This window comes from Canis lupus, chromosome 9 (genome assembly GCF_011100685.1).
Source record: "Canis lupus familiaris isolate Mischka breed German Shepherd chromosome 9, alternate assembly UU_Cfam_GSD_1.0, whole genome shotgun sequence".
NCBI lineage: Eukaryota > Metazoa > Chordata > Mammalia > Carnivora > Canidae > Canis > Canis lupus.
In genome coordinates this window covers 51,268,975-51,293,187 of record NC_049230.1, presented here as the reverse complement: position 1 = coordinate 51,293,187, position 24,213 = coordinate 51,268,975, and the positions used below count along the sequence as shown (strand labels likewise).

Below are 24,213 nucleotides of genomic sequence, written 5' to 3'. Positions count from 1 at the left end.
TCAGCACCAGAGGTAGCGTCAGCTCTAGAACCATATCCAAATGCAGAACCAGCTCTAGATCTTCCATGGAGGTGGACTCAGCATTCTCACAGCTCTAACACCTGCCCCGGAGCTAGAGCCAGGTCCAACGCTGATGCCTGCACCAGCTCCAGAAATTGGGGCAGCGCCAGTCTCAGCTCTCCTGCCAGTTCTGGGATCAGATTTCAATATTGAATAAGGGGAAACCTGGTCAAATAAACACACACATAAGGGTCCCTTTGAAAATACATGGGCAGAGACACAAAGGTACCTGTTAGGTGAATGTACTTGTAGGAAACATCCAGAACAGGTAACGGAACAGAGAGAGAAAGCAGCTTAGGGGTTCCAGGGGCTGGTTTGGGTAGAAATGGGCAGGGAGGGCTTCTGGTTCAGGTGGTCCTTTGGGGAGCGATGAGGGCTTCTGGTTCGGGATGTCCTTTCCGCACCTAAGTTCTGTGACATTGTGTCTTAGCGTTGGAAATGTACTTAATGCTCATGAGTTGCTCAATTGAAAATAACTAAATCTATTTAAAATCCAAAGTAGAGAACAGCAGAAAGAATGTGAAAAAACAAAAACAAAAAGAGACAAAGTAAAAACAAACACAAAAGCAAACAGAAGCCACAATAGGGGAGAGGAACACTCCACAGAGTGTTGAGTGGGGCATCGGGCTGAAACCGTGCATTGGGAGCTGGCAGTGAGGGTAGCTCCAGGGCTGGCGCTCCCTGAGGGCTGCTGGGTCCCAAGCTGGCTCCATCTCTTCTGCAAAAGGAGGTGCAGAGCTGGCTCCAGGTCCCCAGGTGGTGGATCCTGCCCTGGCTCTAGCTTGCTTTCTGGAGCCCCTGCAGGAGGCGGGCACTAGAGGCGGAGCTGCTGCTGCAGGAAGCATGACGCGGACTGATGGAAATGCCTGTAGATCCCGAGCTGGCGTTGCTTCTGCTGCTGCTTCTGCGGCTGGATCGAGATCTTCAGATTGTAGAGGATCTGTGGCTGCAGCCACCACGAGCTGCTGAGGCGACCATGAAGCTGCAAGAGGAGATCAACATGTCTGCCTTCCAGAAGGGCCTTTCCAGAGTAGGAATATCCCACTGCATTTTCTAGAAGCCGCCGCCAAGATCCCACCATGGAACGTCTCCCCGACTGCCATCCCCCAGCTGGGTGCTCTGAGCCCAACTGTGGCTCCTGGCCCCACCCCAGCCTCTGGGGGCGCCTCCCTGTGGGTCCCAGCACCCACCCCTGCCCAGACACCCCAATTCCCCAGCCCCAGGCTTATCACCCTCAGGCTCGGCCTCTGTTAGCTCCTCCTCTAGGACCAGAGTCCGGTGTAGGACCTGGACCAGGTACAGTGGCTTGGGCAGTGTCACAGGCCTTCCCAGACAAGCCCCGGTCCCTTGTGAGGGGAGCCATGTGCGGCTACTCTGCGTCGGATTCCATGCTGGCCCTGCTGGGCAGCCTGGCACAACTGCCCCTCAGTAAGGGGATGAAGCGGGGTCTGCAGCCTCCTTTCCACTTCATTTTTGATGTTCTGCAGAGAGGGGGACGGGCAGCTGCCCGGAGACCTCACAGCCCCGCCCGGCCCTCCTCCCTGTGCTCCTGCCCACTCCCCCTGTGCTCCCAGATCACACACAGACCTGGGTGTGCACAGCCCTGCACCCGGGACGCAGCGACCCATCCCTGCAGGGCCGGGGTCAGCCCTGGGCCGAAGGGCAGGCCCCCCCACCCCATCCCACCAGCCAGCCTGCACCTGGGGAGTGACCACCACCTGCCCACCAGGTTCTGACCCCTCATCAGCCTTCTCCTGTTCGCATGCCACATGACCCCTGCCGCCTCCCACATGCACCCTCGGGGAGGGGACCCAGGGCTGCAAAGTTCTGGTCAGAGGGGTGTGGGGCTGGCAGGATGGCCCTGGGTTCCCGTGTTACCTTTCGACCCTTCCTTCTAAGTGGCCAGAGGCGTCGGGGAGCCCTGCCAGGACACTCCCCGCGGGTGGCACTGCTGGCAGGGCGTGCAGTCCTCCCTCTGCAACATCCAGACATATGGAAGCAGCAGGAAAACATGCTCTTGGATAGATGATCTCCAACCAAGTGAGCATGTAGAGGCCTGTCTCTGGAATGCGGGTGCCTGGTTACCCGGTTCCAAAAAGGGGGGGGGGTGTCTGGTCAGGGAGGTGAGGTCAACATGGCCTCCTCACCCAGCTTCTCCTCACACAGGTGCCCCCGACCGCCCTCCACCCGAGAGGCTCCTTGCTCACCATGCACCCCTTGCCCTGTCCACATAGTCTCACCCACACAGCCCCCCCACCCCTGGGCTCACCCTCAGGCTCGGCCTCGTGAGCTCCGCCTCTAGGAGCAGAGTCAGGTTCAGGACCAGCAGGGCAGTGACCAGGGCAGCATCTGGCCAGGAGGACTTCCCCGGCCTTCTCCGGGCCCTGGATCTGGAAACCCTTCCTTGGCTGTACCCATCCTGAGCCTCTACTGGCCTGCACTGGCGGGGTGGTGCCCCTGCCCTCCCTCCAGAAGCTGGAGCAGGTGTCCGCTGCCCAGCCCCCTGCCCATCTCCTGTGTGGCGCTCTGCAGAGACAGTGCCCGGCAGCCCCCCTGGAGGCATCGCAGCCTGCCTGGCCCTCTCCACTGTCCTGCGCCCCGACCTCCTGCTCCCAGGTCGGACACACACGTGTCTGAGGGCTGACAGAGGTCCTCCGAGGACCGGTCCCGCCAGGTGCCCTGGAGGCAGGAGGGCAGACAGCAGCTCAGGGGCCTGGCCCACCCTCCCACGCAGACCCCTGAGCCCCTGGGGATGGTCCAGCCCGACCCCGGGCCCACCCCAGCCACCCCCAAGGCCACCCAGGCAGGGGCAGGCCTGGGCAGCAGGCGGGGCTGGATGTCCCCACAGGGGGGAGCCCTCCATCCATGGTGTGAGCGCCCCTGCCTGCCTCCGGGGAGCTGACCCCCCTCCCACCTCCCTTGTCTGTCTGGGTCCTCCCTCTGCACTGGAGGTGCCAGGCACAGGGTCTGTCCTGTCCCTGCCCTGGCCGCACACAGTAGGTGCTGCTACTTCTCTATGTGAGGGGGAGGCACAGGCGGATCCCCTGCGCAGCCTGCCCAGTGTCCCTGTCAGGGCCCTTCGCCGCCCCGCCCCTGCACCGACAGCTGTCCCACTCCGTTCAGGGCACATGGGGTCTCCTCCTCTCCCTGAAGCTGCTCTGGGTGACGGCAGCCCCCACCCCGTCCACTTCCCACATGCCGCGGGGCTGGGGGACTGAGGTGTGAGGCCTGGATGTGAGTGGGGGGCCCAGGGTCGGGTCAGGACAGGCCGGGCTGGGGTGGGCAGTGGAGGGGCCACTCCCCTCAAGGCACAACCTCAGCCCCCAGCTTCCCTGCCCCTCCCCGCTCTCTGACTCCCGTGCTCCTGCACGAGGGGCCCCCACACCTCAGCCCTGCAGCAGGAATCAGGATGTGGGGGGCCAGGCTCTGTCCCCCCCCACCCCCAAAGCCCCGCATGTCCCCCACCTCGGAGACGGGGGGGTCTCTTCGTCCTCGGGTCCCTCAACCTTCTGACAAAGAGGCAGAGGAATCCCTGTGGAGAGGAGGCCACCAGGCCCAGGTCCAGGGCTCCCGGTGACCCCCGACTCGAGTGGCAGCCCCGAGCCCAGGGAGCTGTGTCTGCCGCAGACGCTGAATCATGCACAATGTCCTGAAGGGGCTTCGTGTCCATTTGGCGACTGAATGAAGCCCACCCAGCAGCTTCCAGGTGGCTGAGTGGGTCTGGGGCCCCCTGCCAGCCCCCAGGGCTCCCTGCTCTGGGACACCCAGGATGGGGCCCCGGATGGAATCTGCGACCTCGTCACAGCCAGACTGTGAGGACAGCGGCTTTGCCCCGACACAGGATCCGGGGCCTGAGGCAGAGAGCTACTCCGGGGCGGAGAGGACCCACCTCAGCCCTGGGCCCTCCGTGGGCGGCCACAGGACAGGTGACATAGGAGAGGGCGCTGCCCTGGCTCCAGCAGCTCCCAGGGTGGCAGCACGGACCTCCACACCCTCGGGCTCTCACCACCTGCAGGGCTGACTCATTGTCACTACGGGGCTGAGCTGTGGACAACGGAGGGACACTTCACAATATAAACCGTGCAAAAATATTCCTGTCGCCTCCTGAAGGGCAACTGTTTGTGAACAGGTGATTCGGATCATCTTACACGTGTGTGAAGAGTGGTTTGTCCCTGGTCAGGGCTGGGGCTGACCGGGGTGGGGAGGGCGGGGGTGGACGGAGGGAGCGGCCCAGACTCCTTGGGTTGAGGTCATGGCCACATGAGGGGCAAAGCCCTTGGGGAACCCCGGGGAGTCAGTCTCCTGGATGACCTGGGGCAGGAGGCCCTCCCTTGGTCCTCCCCAAGCCGGGGTCTGGGGACCTCTCCACATCACAGCCCCCTGAGCTCCCCGGCCCCTGGTTGGTGGCATGGTACTCATCGCACCGTGGTCCTGAATCCCTAGCCCAGCCCTCCCGGGTCATTGTCCTGGTGGCCGCCCCCAACACCGTCAGGTCACCAGGTGGTCAGGGTGCGTCCCCGCCGGGGCCCAGAGGTCAGATAGAGCGGGCTCAGCAAGCACTGCAGCAGCAGGGGGAGGGCTGGGGGCGACCCTCCTCTCCTCACCCGGAGGCCGGTCCCTGCCTCCCTCTGGCCTTAAGCACACTCACCTTCTCCTTTGGCTGCCTGGGCTCTCTTGGGGTTCATCTCCAGGGTGGCAACCTTGCAGGTCCCCTCCTGCCAGGATCATCCTTCTCTGTCGGTTTACAAGTAGCCCCCAGGGCCCCCTAGATGTTCTTGGAGCACCCCAACCCCACCTGCCTGTCCCAGAAGCCCGCCTGTGCCTTTGGGTCCTTAGTGCCCTGAAAGTGTCTTGCTCAGTGTGGCTGCGCGTCCAGGTTGCTATTCACTTGGCAGGGGCTCCCCCCCTCCCCCTGTCCTGTGTCCCCAGCACCCCCAGTACCAGGAGCATAGCGGTGACCAGTAACAAGTCCCATTACCCCTGGGTTTTCACCAGCCTTCACCCTGCAGCATTCCAAGGGACCCTCTGGGGACAGGGGATGACGGGGGCCAGGTGGGGCACCAGCACAGTATCCTAGGTGGTGTGGGTGGGGGCCGCTGCCCTGCACCCAGCCCCTACATCCAGGGCAGGACGGGGGCCTCCTCGTGTCGCTGACTATGCTGCCCAGACCTGAGTAGTCCCGGGGGCAGCCTGGGCCGCCCCTCCCCACAGGGCCTGCTTCTGCAGCCTGGCATGCCTCTGTCCCCCCACCCCACCCCCAGGAACCGCTGCTCACAACTGGGTTGTATACTGTGTTTGCATTTTGAGGTCTCCTGGCTCCTCACGGCTGGCCTCTCTGCAGCTCCGAGCGGTGGGGGGCCAACACCTCCCTGAGACCTCAGGGCCATGTCCTTCCCACAGCGGGAAGCACCGTCTGGTGAAAGCCACAGAGGGACCCTCAGGTCACCTTCCTGAAATCTGGATTTTCATTCTGAAGTGTGCAAGTTAAAGCGGTGCTGGTCAGCCGGTGCTCCCTTCCCTGCACCTTGTAAATCTCATGGGCACATGGCACCCGCGGAGGACAGCAGGGACGCCCTGCCATGCACCCTCACCTGCCCCAGGAAGAGGCCAGGTGGACGCCGGAACCCGTCTCCCTGTGCCTCTTTGCACAGGACGTGGACTAGCACAGGTGGCACGTGTCCACCTACAGGTGGGCTGCCTGGTCCCAGATTCCACTCCTGGATGCCCCCTGCAGAGGCCTCCCAAATGAGCAGGTGTCGCCAAGTGCCGCGTTGCTTGAGCACCGAGAGTGCGGGCTGTGTGGTGGCCTGCCCCTTGGTGGTCAGACCCCTGACCCCTTGGTTCTGACCCACATGAGGCTTGAGAGCACTGTGTGCTCTGTGGGCCCTGTGGGTGTCGCACAAATGCCATATCCACAAGCAAAAGCACATAAACCACAACGTGGAACTCGCAGGCCCCAAACGCTCATTTGTTCAAACCTAAATTTTATTCTGTGGGAATCCTGGGGTTTGCTTTGCTGGTTTGTTCCAACCTGGGTGTGCTCCTCTGCGGGGACTTGCCCTGCAGCCTTAGGTTACAAAGCAGCTCCAGAAACAGTGAAGTGGAGGAAGCCGCCCGGCCCTGGCATAGTTTGGTAGGGAACGAAAAGTCACCTGGCATGGGAGCATCCGATGCACACAGGACCCGATTCAAGGCATGAGTGAGGCTTTTCAGAGTCCAAGACAAGCGTGTTTCCTGCCGGGTCCTCTCTGGACAGGCTGCGTGTCCTCCGTGGGCCTGCTGGGCCCCAAAGGTCTCAAGTGGAGCCCTGCGGGGGTCGGGGGGGAAGGGGGCAGCTGCCAAATGGTGACCAGAAGCAGGGACCCAATCCATGCCTAGAGCAATGGGGAACCTGCTAAGGACCCAGCCAGACATGGGAAGAGTCTTCCTGCTCAGGGTCAGGGTGGGCTGCCACTCTACTTCAGGACCAGAGCAGGCAGGTCCCCAGGAGTGTCCCAGGAACAGTCTGGTCTAAGCCTTCAGGGAAGGAGGGGCAGCCGTCCCCTGGCCCCCGGCCCCTCCTTGCCCTGAAGTTCATACAGGGCCTCAATCTGCCTCCGCTTCTGCTTGGCCCGGTTGATGGTGGTCCGGAAGAGCCTGCAGAAGAGGTGCACAGCCGGGGGTGAGTCATCATTGCCAGGGATGGGGTACGTGATGAGGCATGGGTTGCAGTTGGTGTCCACGATGCCCACCGTGGGAATGTGCATCTTGGCCGCGTCTCTCACAGCCACATGGGGCTCGAAGACGTTGTTGAGTGTGTGCAAGAAGATGATGAGGTCCGGCAGGCGGACCATGGAGCCCAAGAGGAGAGAGCTGTTGGTCAGCAGGCCACCCTTGAAGTAGCGGGTGTGGGCATACTCGCCGCAGTCCTGGGCTGTGGTCTCGATCAGGTGTGAGAACTGCCGGTTGCGGCTCACGAACAAGATGATGCCCTTGCGATAGGCCACATGGGCCGTGAAATTCAATGCCAGCTGCAGGTGCACTGCCGTCTGTTCCAAGTCGATGATGTCCTGGCCCAGGCGGCTCCCAAAAATATATGGCTCCATAAACCTGCCATAGACCCCACCAAGGCTAGAGTGGGCAAAGGGCATGTGGCCAACCCCCCACCCACCAGCCACAGCCTTGGGGGCTGCGAGGCCTGTCCCTCCTGGGGCTCCCCAACCCTGGGCACAATTTGCGATCCTGCCACTGTGACAGCAGTGTCCAGAGACAGTCAAGCGGCAGTGAGGATAGGGTGAGGGTGCCCCAGCTCTTCTGCCCCTGGGAGCTGGGCCCCATTGCTGTTCCCCTAGATGTCTTCCACCACCTCCCTCCCTGGCTTCCCAAATGTCCCTCCAAAACATCGTCAAGGCAGTTGAGCCTTATCTCAGTAACCCTGGAGACCCCTGGCCCCAGCTCACAGGACTTGTTGGTGGTGGGTCTGCCCCGGGTAGGACTCTGAGACACAGAGGAAGAAATCTGGGGTGGGGACTGAAGTGGAGTCTGAGGATAGAGCCCTGTTTCTCCCTGAGCTTCAGGGGCCTTGTGTGGAACAGGATGGGGCTGCACGCATACTGATAGATGCCTTGGACTACGAGGACCCCAAGGCAGGAGTGCCCCAGGTCCCGCAGGTACCCCCACACTGGGCCCAGGGTGTCCGCTACCTGTGCCGACAGCCGGCTTTGTGTCCCAGGTGCACCCGGGCGTTGAAGAGACTTCTCACAGAAAACAACTCCTTGACGTTGAAGAAATCTGAGTGCTTGAGAGGCTCACTGAGGATATGGTGGCTGATATCTGGGGCAGGGAGAGGATGCTGTGCTCTGCGACCCCTTGGCTCCCACTGTGGAGGGGAGCTATATGGGGGCGGGAAGGCCCAGCAGCAGATGGTGATGGCCACCGGGTCCTCCCCACACATTGGGGCTGGAGCCAGGTTCTGACCCCGGCTTTGCTCCTGGGCAGTCCCTGTCAAGTCTTCACCCAGAAAGGAGGGGCCCAGCTGGCTTCTGAGGTCCTTCTGCGACGGCCCAGCCCGCAGAGGAAGGAAGGTCCCCATCAGGAGTCCCGGGAGGGCCCTTGCAAGGAGCCAGGCCGCACGTCTACCCCCCCCACCCGCCGCTGCAGGTGCAAGTGACCCCTGCCCCCAGCCCCCAGCCCCCAGCCCCCAGCCCGCGGGTCTGCTGCCTGCCGGCCTTCCGGGGCCCGCTCCCCGCTGCTCCCCGCTGCTCCCCACCCCCCAAGCTTCGCACTCGGGACTCCTCGTGGCAGACGACTCAGCCCCCGTGGGAGGGCCAGGCGCCCCCTCCCCCCCCCGCCGCAGGGGAGCCTGCCTTACCCGCGCTGCCCTCCGGCTCGCCGACCGCGGGGATCGCGGCGCCTGCCAAGGTCCTGCCGCCGGGCCGGGCCCGCCCCGGGGTCGCCGTCCCGAGCAGAGGCGGCCGCAGCGCCCGGGGCCAGACACCTGCGGGGAGAGCCGGCCGTCCTCGCGCTGTCCCCGCCCGCCCACCCCGCTCCCCGCGGGCCCCGGGCAGCTCCCGCCCGCACCCCCACGCCCGCCGCGGTCCCCGGGGCCCCTCCGCGCGCACTCACCCGCGCCGAGCAGCCGGGGCGCGGTCGCGGCGGGAGCCATGGCGCGGAGGACGACCCGGCGGGGACACGCTCTCGGGCCGCGCTGCTTCCGCCCCCGCCGGCGCCCCCGCCGCAGCGCCGCCTGCCGGCCCGGAGGTGCCCCTGCGCGCCCCGCCCCTGCGCGCCCACAGCCCTCGGCCCCGCCCCTGCGCGCCCCGCCCCGCCCCCGCCGCTCGGCCCCGCCCCGCCCCCGTCCGCGCGCGCCGCGAGCCCCACTTCGGCCCGCCGCTGGCCGGGAGTCACCGGGGCGCGCCCCCCGCCCTGCCCCCGGCTCGGCCCCGCAGCCCGCACGAGTCCCGGCCCCGGGGCGCCCTCCTCACCTCCGGCCGGTCTAGCACAACCTGCCGCTCTCCCCAGGAGCATCCCGGAGGACCAGGCGCAGGTGGAGTCTGCCCTGAACCTCCGGGCGCCGGGCGGCCGTGCGGAGCTGGGCGTGGGCTTCCCGCTCCCCCGGCCTGAGCCGGCCCGGGGGCAGATCCGCGCTCGCCACCCCACCGCGAGGAGCCGCCACGGTCGCCGGCCTCCGGGAGCGCGGCGCCTTCGGGGCGGGGCCGCCCGGGCAGCTGACCCGGCCGTCGCCTGGCAACGGGACGCCGCGCCGCCTCTCGCGGCCTCCCACCCGCCGCAGCGCGGGAGCCCAGGCGCATGTCGGAGCCGAGCCCCCGAGAGTGCGCGGCGGCCGAGGAGCCCCCCGCCCCCGCGGGGCCCCCGCCGAGGACCAGCGACTACTACTGCGTGGACGAGAACCTGCCCGTCAGGTTCAACAACCCGGCGTGGTTCCGGGGCTACGGGTGAGGACGGATCGGGTCGGGGGCCACCGGGCCAGCGCCGGGCCTGGAGGGGGCGGGGGGCTCCCCAGTCCCCAGCCCGCCCTGCAGCCCAGGTCAACGGACTTGCCCGCGGTTAGCACCCAGGGAGCGAGGAAGTGCCGCCCGAAGCTGCAGACCCGCCTGCGGGGGTGCTCGGGTCACTGCAGGAGGGGCGGGGTGGCCAGGCAGCCGCACCCAGCCGCACGCCTCTCCAGCTGAGCGCAGTCTCTGCAGAATCCGAATCCCGCAACCACCACCCCACCCCCCCGTAGCTGTTCTTGCAAAGCCTTAGACCCAAGTAGTAGAACACCCGCCACCACACCTGCCCTGCCCTCCCTCACCTAGTCTCCTCTGCAGGCCGGTAGACCAGATCTGTTAGTATTCTTGCTTTCCAGGAGAGACTGCTGAGGGTGGAAGCATAGCATCCTGCCCCAGATCTGGTGGCATAAGGCACGGCTGACATCCCAACCACAGCCTGGGCTTTAGAGACTGTAGGCATGTTTTCTGCCCAGGGCTCTGAAAGTGAAGGGACCCTCCCACCCTGGGGTGGCAGGGTGTGGAGGCTGAGCCCTGGGTCCTGACCTACCCATCTTCCCCGGGAAATGACGGTATGTGCCAAGCCTCCACCCCGGTTGAGGTCTGCATTTGCCCTCCAGGAGTTCTTTTTTTTTTTTTAATTTTTATTTATTTATGATAGTCTCACACACACACACACACACACACACACACACAGAGAGAGAGAGGCAGAGACACAGGCAGAGGAAGAAGCAGGCTCCATGCACCAGGAGCCCGATGTGGGATTTGATCCCGGGTCTCCAGGATCGTGCCCTGGGCCAAAGGCAGGCGCCAAACCGCTGCGCCACCCAGGGATCCCCCTCCGGGAGTTCTTTAGGGCTTTGGCCTCCCTTGGGGAAGAGCCAGGGTGGAAGTGAGCCGAGGAGGCAGGGAGGCTCATCGTGCCTCCCGCGGCACCCCACCTTCGGAGCCTCAGCACCAACCTGTGGCATTCCCAACAGAGCGCCACCAAGTGAATATTCTAAGACTACAGGCTTGGGCAGAATTGGAGTAACTGTTTCTCATCTGCCAGGACCAAGGAGCCTGTCTCCATGTACAGGACCAGTAACCAAGCTTACGGGAGCAGGGCCCCCACCGTGCATGAGATGCCGGTAAGCCAAGCTTGGAAGCACCTGTGTGTCATTGGAACATCTCCAGGAGGAGGCTGTGACCCTGGATTTCTCATGAGGGGCGGTGGGGAAGGGCCCAGATTTCCAACCTCACAAAACTGGAGGTGGCACATCAAGTCCTTTCCAGACAGAGCAGAGCGGAAATGAGTGAGTGAGCAAACTTAGCGATGGAATGTGTCAAAGATGGAAAAGGTGTGTGTAGACTGGCTTGAGACGTCCCACCCCCTCTGTCATCTTAAGGCCATGAGTTTTGAGGCAGACAAGTGAACAGTTGCTTTCTTTCTGGAATAATACTTGATTTTAATGAACTTGTGGCCTAAAGAGACAGGACGGGCCAAAATCACAGGTGGCAGGAGGACAAGGCATCCTCTTGGCGGACAAGGCATCCATCCCCACGTGGCTGGATGTGGGGATCTGTGCACCTTTGGGGAATCCTCACCCCCTTCTGGAGGTTGATGTCACAGTCTGGAGCTCTAGAACCCCCTTCTGAAGCCCCCTGGTGTCTCTCTTGGGCCCAGGTGAAGGGCCAGGCTGACCAGCGTAAGCATTCCCTGGATAACTCAGGACAGCAGGGCCACCCACTTTGGGCTGATGATGCTGTTGTTTCTTTTGAAATACTCATCATTTAGAGATCTGGCCAAGTTGCTCATTTGCTTGTTTCACATGGGAGATACAGCCCTTGTGAGGAGATTATTTATCTAGAAAGTTTCTAAAGCATTTAAGGGTCACTCACCCAGAATCAAAATGATTCCACATTTTTCCCAGGATCAGGTATTAACATGAAAAATACCAGCACACTCAACTCACTAACATGGGTCCAAATGTTTTACTTTTAGAAACAAGACCATTGAAAAAAAAAGTTTCCTAATTTTTTTTTAAATTGTGGGGGTTTGCCCCTCGCTGGTCTTAGCAGGTGATGGGCCGTGAAGCACTAGATGCTCTGCAGGCAGGGTCGGAAGGAGGTTCTTCCTGCTGCTAATTGACGGGCTTTACCTGCAGACTCAGGTCAGGATACCGAAAAGCGGGCTGCAGCTAAAGCTGGTCAGTAAGCAGCAGGAAGAACCTCCTTCTGACCTACAATCTTTTTTTAAAAAAAAAAGAAAGAAAAGAAAGAAATGCACTGAAGACATTTATTTTTGCTCCTGCCTCCTGCCAAGCAAAAAGAGTATCAGGTGATCTTGACACGAGGAGAGCTGAAGAGCGGGTCCACCTGTCCAGGGTAAAACACCTAGCCCTGGCCCTGTATGTCAGAAATCTCAGGGTCTCCCCAATGACGCTGTGCTGCTGGTCCAATCACCACCCTGGGTGCCTGCGCACACGTGCATGGACTCGGCTGTGCTCCCCACCGTGCCCTCACCTCACTAGGGCAGCGCCTCCCCATGCCCCTGGGCTGGTGGGGTGTGGGCATCAGAGGCATCTTAGAGCTCTACAAGGGATCTGAGTGTGCAGTCGGGGTTGAAACCCACGGATGTGGAGTTCGTCTCTTCTTTACAGAAGAGAAAAGTGTAGTTCAGAGAGGTCCAGCAACTTGCCCGGTGGCACCATTGGCAGGAACAGAACCAGCTCTACTTGGGGTCAGGTGTGGCAGGGTTGTCTATGCCCGTGTATGATCCTCCTGTCCGTGTAGGGTGAATGGAGGTACTATTAGTGGTTATTCCCAGACATCAGGTATAAACGGGGATGGTCTGGGGCAAACCAGGCCATCCTGCCCACCCTGGCTTCTCTGCTTCCTAGGAACAGAGATGACATTTTCTTACAAATTCTTATCTTTCTTCCAGAAATGCCTGATGGCTGACTGCTCAGGGGCGTTCCCACACCCTATTAATTCCAGTGTCCCTTTTCGCTTCCAGAAAGTATTTTATCCAAATTCAAGTAAGTTTTCCAGACAACTTGCAGCAGGTGGAATGTTCCGGAACAACACTTTCAATGTCTACATGGAGAAGAGCATCGTGACAGGTCCCGACAACTACATCACCTCCTATGACCGGTTCAACTTCCACCCCAGTTACAACATCAATAGGCCATCTATCTGTGATTGAGGGACCTCGGGATGCCAGTAGGGGTGACCTCAAGTGTGACCCCTAATCTCTCATCATTTGCCCGATTGTAAAAGTACAGACTTCACTGCTTTCTCTGGAAACATTTTTTCTCTCTCTAGATTAGAAAAATATGCAGATGGCGCTGTAATGTCCTATTTGCTCTGTTTTAAGTGTAACATGGAAAAGATCCTCATGGCTTGACTTTCCATTAAAAACGTTGCCACATCCTGAATTCCTGACTCATTGGCAACTGGAGCAGGGCCATCCAGGGACCCAAATCTTGGCCTGATGCTAGGAATGTCTGGGTCCCCTACCCTATGTCGGGAGCCGGTTTATACTCGTGACAGGTTATGGAGTTCTAACGCACCCTGGCGGAAATCCGCACAAACTTGGCAAGGCCATGGCATGGCAGGAGGCTTGGGTGCCCTGCCTGGGGTGAGAACGGGGGTTGCTTGGGGAGGGAAGACCGTCCCTACCCATGCTGGCCAGCCTGTAGTCCCCGGGAATGTCCTGCAGGCACCGAGGGGGCTGGGCCGGGAGCCCTGGTCAGTGGTGTGGGGTTGGCAAGTGCCTCTTGTTGTTGGCCGGGGGGTGGGGGGGGAAGGGACTTCTCCCATTGTGTGCACTTTCAGTTTTCAATAAAAAGTTCAAAAAGCAGCAGGCAGGGAATGACACACTCTTATCTCTGTAGCTCTCGATTGATGTTTGCTATGCTCTAGGGGGTCCTCAGTGAGAAAAGTTTTCCTATACCAGAATCTTCCTCTTGGGCCTCAGTGTCCCTTCTCCCTTCCTGAGAGCAGGGCAGGTTCACCGTAGGAAGCCTGGAAAGCACTGTCCACGGGCAGCATCATCGTTACCGACCACTGATGGTAACTTGCTTACAAAAATTCTAGTCCCATGAAAATGGCAAGAAATCAAACACCCTGCCTGGTTACTTCTTTATTAAAACCTTTTAATTTTTAATACACAAAAGTAAACACGTTGGCAACATTCCTGGTGTCCAATTTGGGATGGAAATGGTTTCCAGAGAAAATCGATACCGTTGATGAAAAGACACGAAGCGGAGCCTGATGCCAGGACCGGTGCGGCACCTTTCTTAGCTGCAGAACCAGTGGGCTCTCCAGGCGTCAGACTGGAAGGGAATTTGTACAGCACTTTGCTAAAAATACCAAAATACTGAGGATACTTCTGTGTTTAGCTTCTGTTGAAACCAAAACAAGAAATAGAGTGCCTTTTAAACCAAGTTTCTAAACTCACCAAAAAGAATGAATTCCTTCCTTGGTGGTTATGAAAGGCGGGTTAGCGACTCCGGGGAAGGACGAAGTGCCAGCTGGCCAGTGGGCTTCCCAGCGTGACCTGTGCCTCCTAGGGAGCGTGGGTGCTTTCACGCGTCCTAGCCAACAAACTGCTCTCTGTGTCAGAGCTGCGAACGAGGTAAAGCTTAGACTCTGCATGTATTCTAAATAGAATCCTCTAAATAGAACAAATGTCTGGGAAGATGGAAAACAGAAGTAACTTTGATAGAACATATGTGCCCATCTTGAGGAAAGACCGGGAGTGACTCTGGCTCGAGCTCCCCATGGCCACATCCTGGCGTCGGGGTTCTGGAGCATGGGGTGGCTGTACTCCTGCTCCTGTCTGTCCACTGGGGTTCTGGATGAAGGTGACATCATCTCCTGGGGCAAGTCCCAGCCCTGCAGCCCCTGGATTGAAGCCCACCTCGGGTGGCCCAGGGAGGGGAGGGTCCGGGCATCGGGCATCAGGGCCTGTGGGCCTGGCCTCGACTCTGCACACAAGTCATACAGAAACTCTGGTGATGATGAATGTCTCTTTTTTGGTACGTTTTCTGCCTGGAATCTCTACGCATGGAGTGAGGAGAAGAGTCTGTCGGTGGGTGGTCCTATGGGGGCTACAGGAGCACACCCCAAGTCAGCCTGCGACTGGGGTCGGGGTGGGGGTGCTGAGGGGCGGGAAGGACCTCTCCACTCTCTGACCTGGGTCCTGACTTCTCTTGAAGTACTTGCCGCAGTTACAAGTTAGCTAAGAGGCGAGTGCAGCATCTCCAGACTGTGTGGCCGGGGAGGCCTGTCTTCACCCCCGAGGAGGCCTGGCCCTGTGGGGACAATTTCCTCACCAGAAGACTAAACCCCGAGAGGTAGGGCTTCAGAAGACTTTGCTACTTTGTCACTCGGTGTGGCTGTGGGTGGGGCCGAGAGCAGCGACCTCCTCACTGGACAGGGGTTTTCACATCCGTCTGTAGACTTCTCTCCAGTAGCTTTTCACCTTTCAGTTATAGTCACTTAGAAGAAACAGTTTCAAACAGATAGGAGGTTCGTCAACACGGCGGGGGGGTGGGGTGGGGGAAGAGTATCCCTCTGTCCAGAACACAGAAGAGCAGAAGTACCAAAGATTCTGGAAATAACTGCTCCCCACTGCTGGTCAGCCTCGCCTGGAGCAGACCTGGCTGTGGTTTGCAGACAGGGATGGTGGGTCCCTTAAGTAGGCCCTTAAATTAATTTGGGGGAGGGGGATTGAGAATCGAGGTGGCAATACTTCCATGTTTTTATAGGAGCAGGTGCTAGTTACTTAGATTTAGGGCCTGGTTTCCTGATGCATGTGTGTCTCAGCTTGGGAAAACCTGACAATTCAGATTCTGAGCAACAGGAAGAACTAGTGACCCTTGCCTGTGGGAGAAAGACCCTTCTTCTCTAGATGTGGGTGGTGGGCATCACAGATTAGCCAGCAGGGCCCTCCCTCCCCTCCCACCTCCCTTCTATTCCACCTGTGCCCATTCTTTCCAGAAAGATGCAGTGAGTCCCAGGATGACCTGAAAATCAGGCTTCTCCCCTTCTTTGCATGAAATGAATGAACCTCTGGCCCTCCCACCCCACAAACCCCTCCTTCCCTGGGAAATGAGGGTGTAGCTTGGATGTGACTCATGGAAGCTCCTAATGATTACAGCTTGACTTGGTAACACATCATCCCTCCGATGGCCCAGGTGGGTGCCTATCTGGCATCCCACGCGGGAGCTCCCAGGACACTGCCCTTTGCAGCTGCAGCGCCAGGCCTTCCTCGCTCACCCTACCACAGCCCCCTTTCCAGACAGGGTGCAGGGGCCCAGCGTGCGCCAGAGTTGACTGTGTGGGTGCAGAAGCAAGAGCTTTTTGGCAGTCCCAGGGACAGGACCCACGCCCAGCGTGTGTGAACACAAGGCGCGTGTGAACGGCTTGGCCTGCACTGCCCAGTAACCACGCAGAATGGAGGTGGGTGTCGCAGAGGCCGCAGGAACCCAGGAGGCAGGGAGGGGGCATGTGCAGAGGGTACTGGGTCTGGGGGAGACCCACCATGCTCAGAGCTAAAGGCACGAGTGGACCCTATCACCATCCCACAAAGGCCACCCCAGGGAAGACAGGCTGGGTCAGCTGATTCATGAGCAGTGCTTCATTTATTAGCATTTTAAAAACCCATTTCTTATGTACAAAACAGGCTGATTTTGATTTTCAAGTGTTAAAAGCACTCCTTAAAAAATTAAATAAAATTTAAAGCATGGATTACAGGAATTGAATTATTTTCCCTAGAAGCCAAGTGAGCTGGAAAATGCACCCCTCGAGAGCCAGGCAGGCTGAGGGCACACAGGTGCTCACTGGCATGCGGGTACAGGGGTGGATCGCTGCTAAACCCTGGGAAATTCACTTGTATGTTAGAAGACCAACTAACCTCGGCTGGGAAGTCAGCCTGGCTCCAAGCCCATCATGCTAAATTGCTAAGATGGGTGGTAAAAGTCGGGGTCACTAATGAACGTCTGCCACACAATGGCATGCCAACACTGTGACTGCTGAGTGCCCAGCCCATGGGACAGGGCCCCTCCTGTCTTCACAGCGGCCACAAGCACAGAGCCTCTGGGCAGAAGGCACTGGAAGCCACGCTCTTCTCTACCCTGCAAGGCCCTGGCTTGGCTATGATGCAACATGAGGCCCCGTGCCCTGCCCACCTTGTGCTGTGCAGTGTGAGCTTGCCCTGAAGAGGCCCTGGTCCCTGGAGGGTGCTGGGCCTCATCCTGGGCTCTAGAGGCGTCTGGGCACCAGAACTTGTCCAGCAGTTCTCACCTCGTGTATTCCTGCACACGGATCAGGACGGGGACGTTTAATACATACACATTGTCTGTTAAATTTTGGAACCGTGACTGAAAATGGAGAACAGTGGCTCCAATAGAAAAAGAGCTTTATTAAGCTGTTAGAATCACGCAGGGGTTGCACAGGGCTGGACGTTAAACCCCATGGGCCGGGACATGGACCAGACGTGCCACCGAGCCTCACTCGGTATTTCCACATGCAACTGGGGATGGCCGGCCTGTGCGCTCGCTGGCCTTTGTGCTTTGAGATGTTCTCCTATCGAGGCCACAAGTGCTGTGTCCAGAAGGCTCACTTTGGCCTTGTGGGGCTGGGGCCTTCATGTTGCAAGTGCTGTCCAGCAGCTTCCCAGAGGAGACCTCTGCAGGTGCTTTTGTGAACCTTGGGGCGGGTGGGTGGGTGGCGACTGCTGCTTCCCAGATACTACCAGCCCTTTCCAGCAGCGATCGGCCCAAACTATCAGTCAGGGTCACTTTAACCCTGGCTGCGGTGGTCAAGTGTCCACTCGTCTAACACTCACATGGACACCACGCAAAGCTGCAGGTAGGCACGTCCTACGAAATCCAACAACTGTATTTTCCAAAAATACTTTTTACAGCACTTTAAATAATTTACAAAAAAGCTACAAAAATCATATTTTCCAGGACACATCTGTTAAATAACACCATCACTCCCAGCGGATATAATATGTACAGGGCGGCACAGAGGGATTTCTGGTTTCTCTCCTGGGACGGCGAGCGTCATGGCACACACACGGATACATGTGTGTCTATCTGCTTCCCATGAAGACGGAGCCTGCAAGTGTCCTTACGGCTGGAGGGCTTTGCCCTGGGTCTCCGGGCCACCACCCTCCTCCATGGAGGTGTCACTGAGCTCGCTGGAGTCACTGCCCAAGGCCTCCCGGGCCTCATCGCCTCCACTGATAACCCTCCGCCTATACCTCAAGTCTAGAACGTCCTCCTCGGAGCCTGAGTTCCTCCTGGTGGGCAGAGCGCATGCCACCTGGGACTTGCGGGCCGGCCAGTGTCCACCCTCCTTCTTCGTAAGCAGGTGCGAGCTCCCAAACACGGGGCTGTGGCCAGCAGGGGTCTCTCTGAAGGCTGAGAAGGACGGGCCCTGCAGGGGCAGACTCAGGGGTGGGCTGAAGACACTGGCCTGCCTGCCCCCCCAGGAGACACTCTTTCCAAAGTGGAATAGCTGTGTGGACAGCAGCGAGGAAAAACCTGTGAAGGGCAGGCTTTTCTTGGGGTCCTGGCCCTCTGGCCCGTGGTCTCTCTGGCCCCCGAGGCCCCCCCTCCACGTGGCCTCTCTGCCTTCTGGGCTCAGCGCCCATGTGCTCTGCAGCCGACTCTGGTGGGCGAAGTCGGCCCACGGGAGGGCGAGGCCGGCCTGGGGGCTCCCTGGCCCATCTGCTCCCAGCTTCCGAGTCCGTGGGCCCTGGCCCTGTGTGGTTGCAGCAAAGGCCACACCAGGGCTTTCTGCCTGGGCACCCGCTTCAATTTGAGTGGGCAGGGGGCCGAGAGCACGTTGCCTGGCACACTCGGTCCCTCTTGAGCTCTGATCTTTGTGAGTGCAAACCAGTCTCCGACCAGCAGCTGACCCTTTGGCAGACAGGGCCCCTGCCCCGCTGGTGTGCCTGGCCACAGCTGCAGGGAGGCAGGCCTGCTCTGCTCGGGGGCCGCTCCTCCCGCCCGGAAGGAAGGCTCTCCCTGTGCCCCCCAGACCTCTGGCCGGCTGCAGGCTGCCCCTGCCCCGCTGGCTCCGTGTGCACACACCAGGCTGAAGGGCCAGGGCAGGTGGCGGCACCTTCCGACAGGGCAGCTCCGGCCTGGGCACGCTCCCCATCCCCAGAGGCGGCAGGGCCCCCTCCTGGGGCTTCTGAACCGCTTCCGGACTCTTTGGCCTTTTCAGCCAAGAACTTCCTGATCTCCAGCTCGATGCTGTCATCACTGTCCACAGAGCTGCTGTCGTCCGGCGGGGGCTGGGAGCTGGGGGCGGTGGCCAGAGGTTCACAAGCATCTACTTCCGGGCAGAACAGATTCCCTTCGGAGACTTTTCTCCTGAGCTGGAGGGCCGGGGCTGCATCCCTGGGGCCGTCCACCCTGCTTCTCTCCGTGTCTCTGCAGGAGACGCTCAAAGGCTTTTTCCCCAGGTTCTCCCTGCCATCTCTTTTGGGCTTTGAGAGGCAGCTTTTCAACAGATGGGGGCTTCTGTCCTTCCAGTCCTTCCGGAAGCTGCCTAGTTTATCCAAGAACTGGGGCTCAGTGGTGCTGAACCTGACCTTCCTCTTACATGCAGCCCTGGGGTCCTTCCACCTCTTCTTGAGCCTCCGCCTGGACCGCAGCAGGTCCTTGATGGCAGTGTCCAGGTCCTCGTCGCTGTCCAGCGAGCTGCTCTTGTCCTCGGAGCTCCCCCGCTCACCAGTGCTCCTGGCTGGGGCTGCCTTCCCGCGGCTGGGCCATGTGCTGCCCCTGGCATCAGGGGCACCTTGCTGGTCACTTAGCTCAAGTGGCCTGCAGGGGATGGGCTGGCCCCTGCTCTGGCCTTCCACCCTGGGGGCCTGGCCAGGCTGTGTGCTGGCTGGGCCGTGGTCCACATCCCGGGCGGCCTCTTGCACTGCCTCTCTCGCTTTCTTAGGTGTGGATGGCGGCACAGCGTGGCTGCCTCCTCTGCGTTTCCTCTTGCAGCTCAGTGACAGGCCCAGCGTTTTAGAGCCGGGGACCCTGGGGCCTGGTGGTGGTGCGGGGCTCTGTGTGGATGGTGGGCAGCTCTCCGTCCGGGCCAGCCAAGCCCCCGACTGAGCCTTCAGAGCCAGGAACGTCCGGATCTCCTGCTCTATGCTGTCGCTGCTGTCCACAGAGCTGCTGTCCCCGTCGCAGCGGGAAGGCACGATCAGGGGGTAGGAGAGTGAGCTGGCAGGTGGGGGTCTCTCGCTGCCCCCCACAGGGGCCGGCAGGATCGTCTTGGAAATGTCCAGGATAGCTTCAGCGCACATCAGCTCGGCGGATGTGTCTGCCCGGCATGGTGGCCGTTCCAGCAGCTCGTTTTCAGTGGCTCTGGGATCCTTGGGTGGCTTGGAGGGGTGGTCAGGGTCAGGGCCACCTGGGCTGAGGTCCACAGCCTTCGGGGCCACTGGCTTCTTCCTGCCTGGTGTTTTCCTGTGGGTTTCCGGGAAGGCACTTTTTGTGGAGTGGCCTGTGCTGTGTGCAGGAGGCTCGGGCCCCTTCCCCTCCCCGAGGGGCGTCCTCTGTGGCAGGTCTCCGCCTGCCTCCTTCCTTTTCTCCAGCTGGTACAGCTGGATGGCCTCCTCAATGCCATCGTCACTGCTGGAGCCGGATGCCTTACATACCAGGGCTGTGCTCTTGGCTCGCTTTGCCCTCCGCCCGGGGCCCACACTCCTCCTGACCACACCTTTACTCGGGGCTGCTTCTGCAGGGTGGCTGGCAGTGGCAGCTGGCTTCGCGCCATCCACACTCTCTGGCTCAATGGTGGCCCTGGACCCGAGGCCTCGGGGCCGTGTGCTCACCTTTGCTAGCCTAGGAGGTTTCCGGAAGACAAAGTCCTTGTAGGTTCCCATCACATCCTGCCGATGTGCCTTGGCCGTCGGCTCTTTGCTGGATCTAAATGCCAATCTGGCTGCATTATTGCTGGGGTCAGGTTTCATGTCCATGGAAACATCACATCTTGGGGTCTCATGCTGTCTTTTCTCATTCAGAAACTGTTCGATCTCTGCCTGGATGCTCTGCTCGAAGGAGTCGTCACTGCTAACACTAACTGGGGAGGCGGAGCCCCGGTCCTGGCCAGCTCCCACGCGGCTGCCAGGGGCGCCTCCTGAGCTGGGTGGGAGCTTCAGAGGACACGGGGCAGTCGGGGTGCTACTCAGACGAACCTCGAGTTTGGACCTCCTGCCCCCGTCTGTGGCCCCAGGCGGCTGGGTGGCCCCACTCTTGGCCTTTAGGTACTCTTGGATCGCTTCTTCGATGTCCCGGTCCACGGAGTCATCGCTGTCTGAATCCAGCACCAAGGGGCCAAAATCCGCTGCTTGTTCCTCCCTGGAGGGCACAAAATCAGCAGCGAGACCACAGGCGGCAAATGCAGGGTTGGCGGCCAGCCTGGTGTCCCGGCCTTTCTCTGCCCTCTGGCTCCTCTGTAGGGCAAGCTCATCGCTCATGCCCAGAGCAGCCTTGTCGCTCTGGAGCGTGCTGATGACCATCTGCACTTTGGCACTCACAGAAGCTCTCGAGACACCCTCTTTCGGCTCCGAGAAGCACCCGGGAAACCTAAAGCTCCCAGGTGTGCCAAAAGCCTCCCATTTTGACTGGAGAGCAACCACAGGAGGAGCGTTCATTAGAAACATTCTAGCAGATAGGGAGGGATGTGCAGAGAGGTGATTCTTTATTTTTCTGCCTGTTTCACATCTTGCGAGGAAAGAGAGGATGTTGGTAGGATGCTACCCTGCTGGCACACACGGCCGCCGAGGAACAGTGTACCGGGCTAGAGTCCAGAGGGCCGGGTCAGAGGCCGATGCCGGGTAAGCTGGGGGTGCCGGGCAGGTCACTCATGCTTCCTAGGCTTCGGTGTGCTCAGCTGCAGGGGAAGCGCCGGCTGTGGAGACCGAGGAGGGAACCGCTCTGAGCCACAGGCACCGCACTTACACAGAAGCACACGCCACGGTCCCTTCCTGTCCTGTGTCCCTACTCTGGCCTTCCATCTTTTTGGTAAGAGAATTGAGGTTTTATCTACAGTGAAGGCTGTCAAGAGGTGCCGGCGAGAGATCAAGTCCAGACGTGCTTCCTCATGGGTTAAACAGAATGACTATGTGAATCTAAGCTTAGTGAGACTTCGTGGGTCATTTCACTCTTGATGCAAAAAACAAGCTCCTGAAATAAAAAGTGATATGATATGAACAATTAAAAAATTACTTTCCTCGAACATCTTGAAGGAGTCACTTATACTAAAGCCTTTTTATTTAAAGACATCAAACGTGTATCTGTCAGGTAGTCTTATGGGCTCGTATTGCACTATCTAGCTAATTAGTAGAGAAGCTGCCCCAAACGCTGCCGTTGAGCCCTTTTTCATCCAGTGCAGTTACTCGGGCTCCCGCATCTCAGAGCAAAGGTGGCTGCACCAGCAGAGCTACTAGGCCTGTCTTGGGGACACTTTGAAGCCATGCTCGCACACAGCCTTTCCAGTAAAGGTTAGGACCACTCCTGCAGAGGGGAGCACGGCCTACACTGGAAAGAGTCACAGAACTATTCATTCCTAACCTGCTCTTCTGATCTCTCCTGACCACCTGCCTGCCCATGCACCCTCACACTGGAATGCAAAATAGCTGAGATGCAAGAGAACAGCTCCGCAGCATTTATAGGAACAGGGAAGTGGATTTCCACCCCAAAAGAGCACCATGTAAGGCACCCATACAACCCCAGTGGGTAGGCTGGAGCTAGCCTGCCTCTCTGCTTTGCTTTCAACTTGGATCCTCTTCTTGGATCCTCTTCTAGCAGGAGCTTTGGTCCTGACAAGCACGTGATCTTGTATCTACGTACCATAGTCCTTTCTAAGAAAGGGTGGCCAGCCACCTAGGTACAGACATGCCCAGGCAGTTGAAACCAGCAATTAACCAGAGGGCACAACAAATTCAGAAGGAAGCCGCTTGCTATGACAGATCCGTGCCCAAAGAGTGAAACTGTAATGTAAACACATTTGTTGTAATTCCTTGAAATTCTCAAGACCAGTTTTAGTGGGAAGATACAGCAGTCAATGTTTGCAAAGCATTTCAGGGATTATCTCTTCACCCCACCCCCCACCCCCCTGCATCCTTTGTCCACTTCTGAAATAGACTTTTGGCTGCCAGGGTAAGGAAAATCAGAAACACCTAGTTTAGAGGCTGAAGCTTCAGCTAGTAAAGATTTTTTTTATTTTTTTGAGGGGGGGGGGAGCGGGGGGAGAAAGAGCATGAATTTAAGGACTTGAAATTAACATTTGGAAAATCTTAATCCTCCGGTCAAAGGCAGTTAATCACAGCTAATTCACAACTGTCCTGGGCCACAGCTCTGATGCCAGGGGCAGCGTGTGTATATCTCGCTGCCGGCCACAGCCTCTCCTGAGACATCACCCTCTGAAGAGGTTCCCAGTCACAGAGCAGTGGGTATGACGAGGGTGGGCGGGGGGCTCCTGCATGGGTCAGGGGCCCATGCCCACCTTGTGGTGCTCATTATCTGAGCTGCCTGGGCAAAATGACAGATCGTGAGATGTTCACATCGGCCTTGGGCTGCAAAGAGTCTAAATCAAGAATGTTAACTCCTTAAGCAGCAATACGGTGTTTAAAAACAGGCCCAGGGATGAACCCAAAGGTGCTGGGCGGCAGTAAATTCTACTCTAGAGCAAAGCTGCGGGAGGAAGAACTCTGGTCTCTACCAGCCATGTTCCCTGTGTTCCCCATGGGACTCCCAGTGAGCGATTTTCTGAATTGTCAAATCACCTAGTGCAAGAATGAGGTTAAAATTTCAGAGGGAATCTCCAGCGACCGCTTGTGGCTTTAAAACAATCAACTACGTAAGATGAATCATTCTGAAAAATTCCCCAAAACTGTACTTGGAGAGAACCGTGAGCTGCAGCCAGGGGCTCTGGCTTTGTAAAACGGCCGCCCTTAGCCCCAGAGCCCGGACCAGGTGTGGAGGGTGCCTGCAAGGACAGCCAGCCCCGCACCGAAGCCAGGTGGTGCCAACACAGAGAAAGCGGCAGAGGGCACAGGGACATCTTCCCGGTCTGGACAGCAAACCCCAGGGAGGAGAGAACCTTGCTTATGCTCGTCACCTGAACACTCTGCTCCCGGCAGCAACACCCCAACACATCTCTCAGCTCACCAAAAGGCGGTCCAGCTCCCGTTCTTCCCTCTTGCGGCAGCTTCGCCCCTGGGTGAGGGAGGCGAGGGTCAGGGTGCCAGGGCCGGAGGAGGGCCGGGGAGCCCGGGGCGCCCGGAGTGGGCGTGGCCTGCGGGAGGGGAGCTCTGCGGGGTCGCCGCGACCTCTCACCGGGAGAAGCCGCCCGGCCTGCGTCTGCGCCTGGGGGCGCGGCGGGCGAGTCCCCCCGCCCCCCCCGCCGGCCCTCTGACCCCTGGCACCCAGGCCCCCGCCCCCAGCCCCGGGGCGCCCGGCCAGGTAAGCGCGAGCACCTCCCGCGGGGCGGGCCGGCCTGCGCCCGGGTCTGCGCCGGGGATGCGCGGGGCCCCGGGCCCCGGGCGCCGGGGGTGGGGGTGGGGGTGGGGGTGGGGGCCGACGAGGCGGCCGGGCCCGCGACCCTCCCGGAAGCCGCGGCCGGGGCGGGGCGGGGCCGCCTTTCCGCCGGA

The 24,213-nt window shown here is 59.7% G+C and overlaps 4 protein-coding genes across 7 annotated transcripts; 1 reads left to right on the top strand and 3 right to left on the bottom strand.

Moving 5' to 3' along the window:
* Window positions 1-521: 521 nt before the first annotated feature.
* On the bottom strand, window positions 522-3,515 carry LOC119873351 (collagen alpha-1(VII) chain-like). Of its 3 annotated transcripts, none has more exons than XM_038548872.1 (4): window positions 2,330-3,515; window positions 1,939-2,137; window positions 1,293-1,541; window positions 522-1,042 (listed from the first exon to the last, which is right to left on the bottom strand). In XM_038548872.1, exons 1-2 carry the CDS (start codon window positions 3,188-3,190, stop codon window positions 1,955-1,957), a joined length of 1,044 nt encoding a protein of 347 aa, XP_038404800.1. In that variant the 5' UTR covers window positions 3,191-3,515; the 3' UTR covers window positions 522-1,042; window positions 1,293-1,541; window positions 1,939-1,954. The 3 variants fall into 3 exon arrangements, with proteins under 3 accessions (XP_038404800.1, XP_038404802.1, XP_038404801.1); XM_038548874.1 differs by having other exon boundaries at window positions 1,939-2,035; XM_038548873.1 differs by lacking the exon at window positions 1,293-1,541.
* A 2,512-nt stretch (window positions 3,516-6,027) lies between these two features.
* MRPS2 (mitochondrial ribosomal protein S2) lies at window positions 6,028-8,704 on the bottom strand. Its single transcript, XM_038546057.1, has 5 exons — window positions 8,665-8,704; window positions 8,411-8,536; window positions 7,743-7,872; window positions 6,640-7,149; window positions 6,028-6,367 (listed from the first exon to the last, which is right to left on the bottom strand). Exons 1-5 carry the CDS (start codon window positions 8,702-8,704, stop codon window positions 6,046-6,048), a joined length of 1,128 nt encoding a protein of 375 aa, XP_038401985.1. The 3' UTR covers window positions 6,028-6,045.
* A 627-nt stretch (window positions 8,705-9,331) lies between these two features.
* On the top strand, window positions 9,332-12,967 carry C9H9orf116 (chromosome 9 C9orf116 homolog). Of its 2 annotated transcripts, none has more exons than XM_038548870.1 (3): window positions 9,332-9,494; window positions 10,600-10,678; window positions 12,547-12,967. In XM_038548870.1, the coding sequence occupies exons 1-3, from the start codon at window positions 9,349-9,351 to the stop codon at window positions 12,733-12,735; spliced, it is 414 nt and encodes a 137-aa protein (XP_038404798.1). In that variant the 5' UTR covers window positions 9,332-9,348; the 3' UTR covers window positions 12,736-12,967. The 2 variants fall into 2 exon arrangements, with proteins under 2 accessions (XP_038404798.1, XP_038404799.1); XM_038548871.1 differs by having other exon boundaries at window positions 12,593-12,649.
* Window positions 12,968-16,161: 3,194 nt separating this feature from the next.
* On the bottom strand, window positions 16,162-23,937 carry PPP1R26 (protein phosphatase 1 regulatory subunit 26). Its single transcript, XM_038548869.1, is given in 3 exon segments — window positions 16,162-18,716; window positions 18,718-21,745; window positions 23,732-23,937. Coding segments are annotated over 2 exon segments (3,549 nt in total). The 5' UTR covers window positions 21,223-21,745; window positions 23,732-23,937; the 3' UTR covers window positions 16,162-17,672.
* Between the last annotated feature and the right edge of the window lie 276 nt (window positions 23,938-24,213).

Coding starts and splice junctions, on each gene's coding strand:
- LOC119873351 (XM_038548872.1), bottom strand. CDS start 3,190: ATGTGCCCTGAACGGAGTGGGACAGCTGTCGGTGCAGGGGCGGGGCGG. Junction 2,138..2,329: donor TCACGAGGCCGAGCCTGAGG/GTGAGCCCAGGG, acceptor CCGGGTAACCAG/GCACCCGCATTCCAGAGACA.
- MRPS2 (XM_038546057.1), bottom strand. CDS start 8,704: ATGGCTCCCGCCGCGACCGCGCCCCGGCTGCTCGGCGCGG. Junction 8,537..8,664: donor GCCCCGGCTGCTCGGCGCGG/GTGAGTGCGCGC, acceptor CTCTCCCCGCAG/GTGTCTGGCCCCGGGCGCTG. Junction 7,873..8,410: donor CGAGCCGGAGGGCAGCGCGG/GTAAGGCAGGCT, acceptor TCCCTGCCCCAG/ATATCAGCCACCATATCCTC.
- C9H9orf116 (XM_038548870.1), top strand. CDS start 9,349: ATGTCGGAGCCGAGCCCCCGAGAGTGCGCGGCGGCCGAGGAGCCCCCC. Junction 9,495..10,599: donor GCGTGGTTCCGGGGCTACGG/GTGAGGACGGAT, acceptor CTCATCTGCCAG/GACCAAGGAGCCTGTCTCCA. Junction 10,679..12,546: donor CCACCGTGCATGAGATGCCG/GTAAGCCAAGCT, acceptor TTTCGCTTCCAG/AAAGTATTTTATCCAAATTC.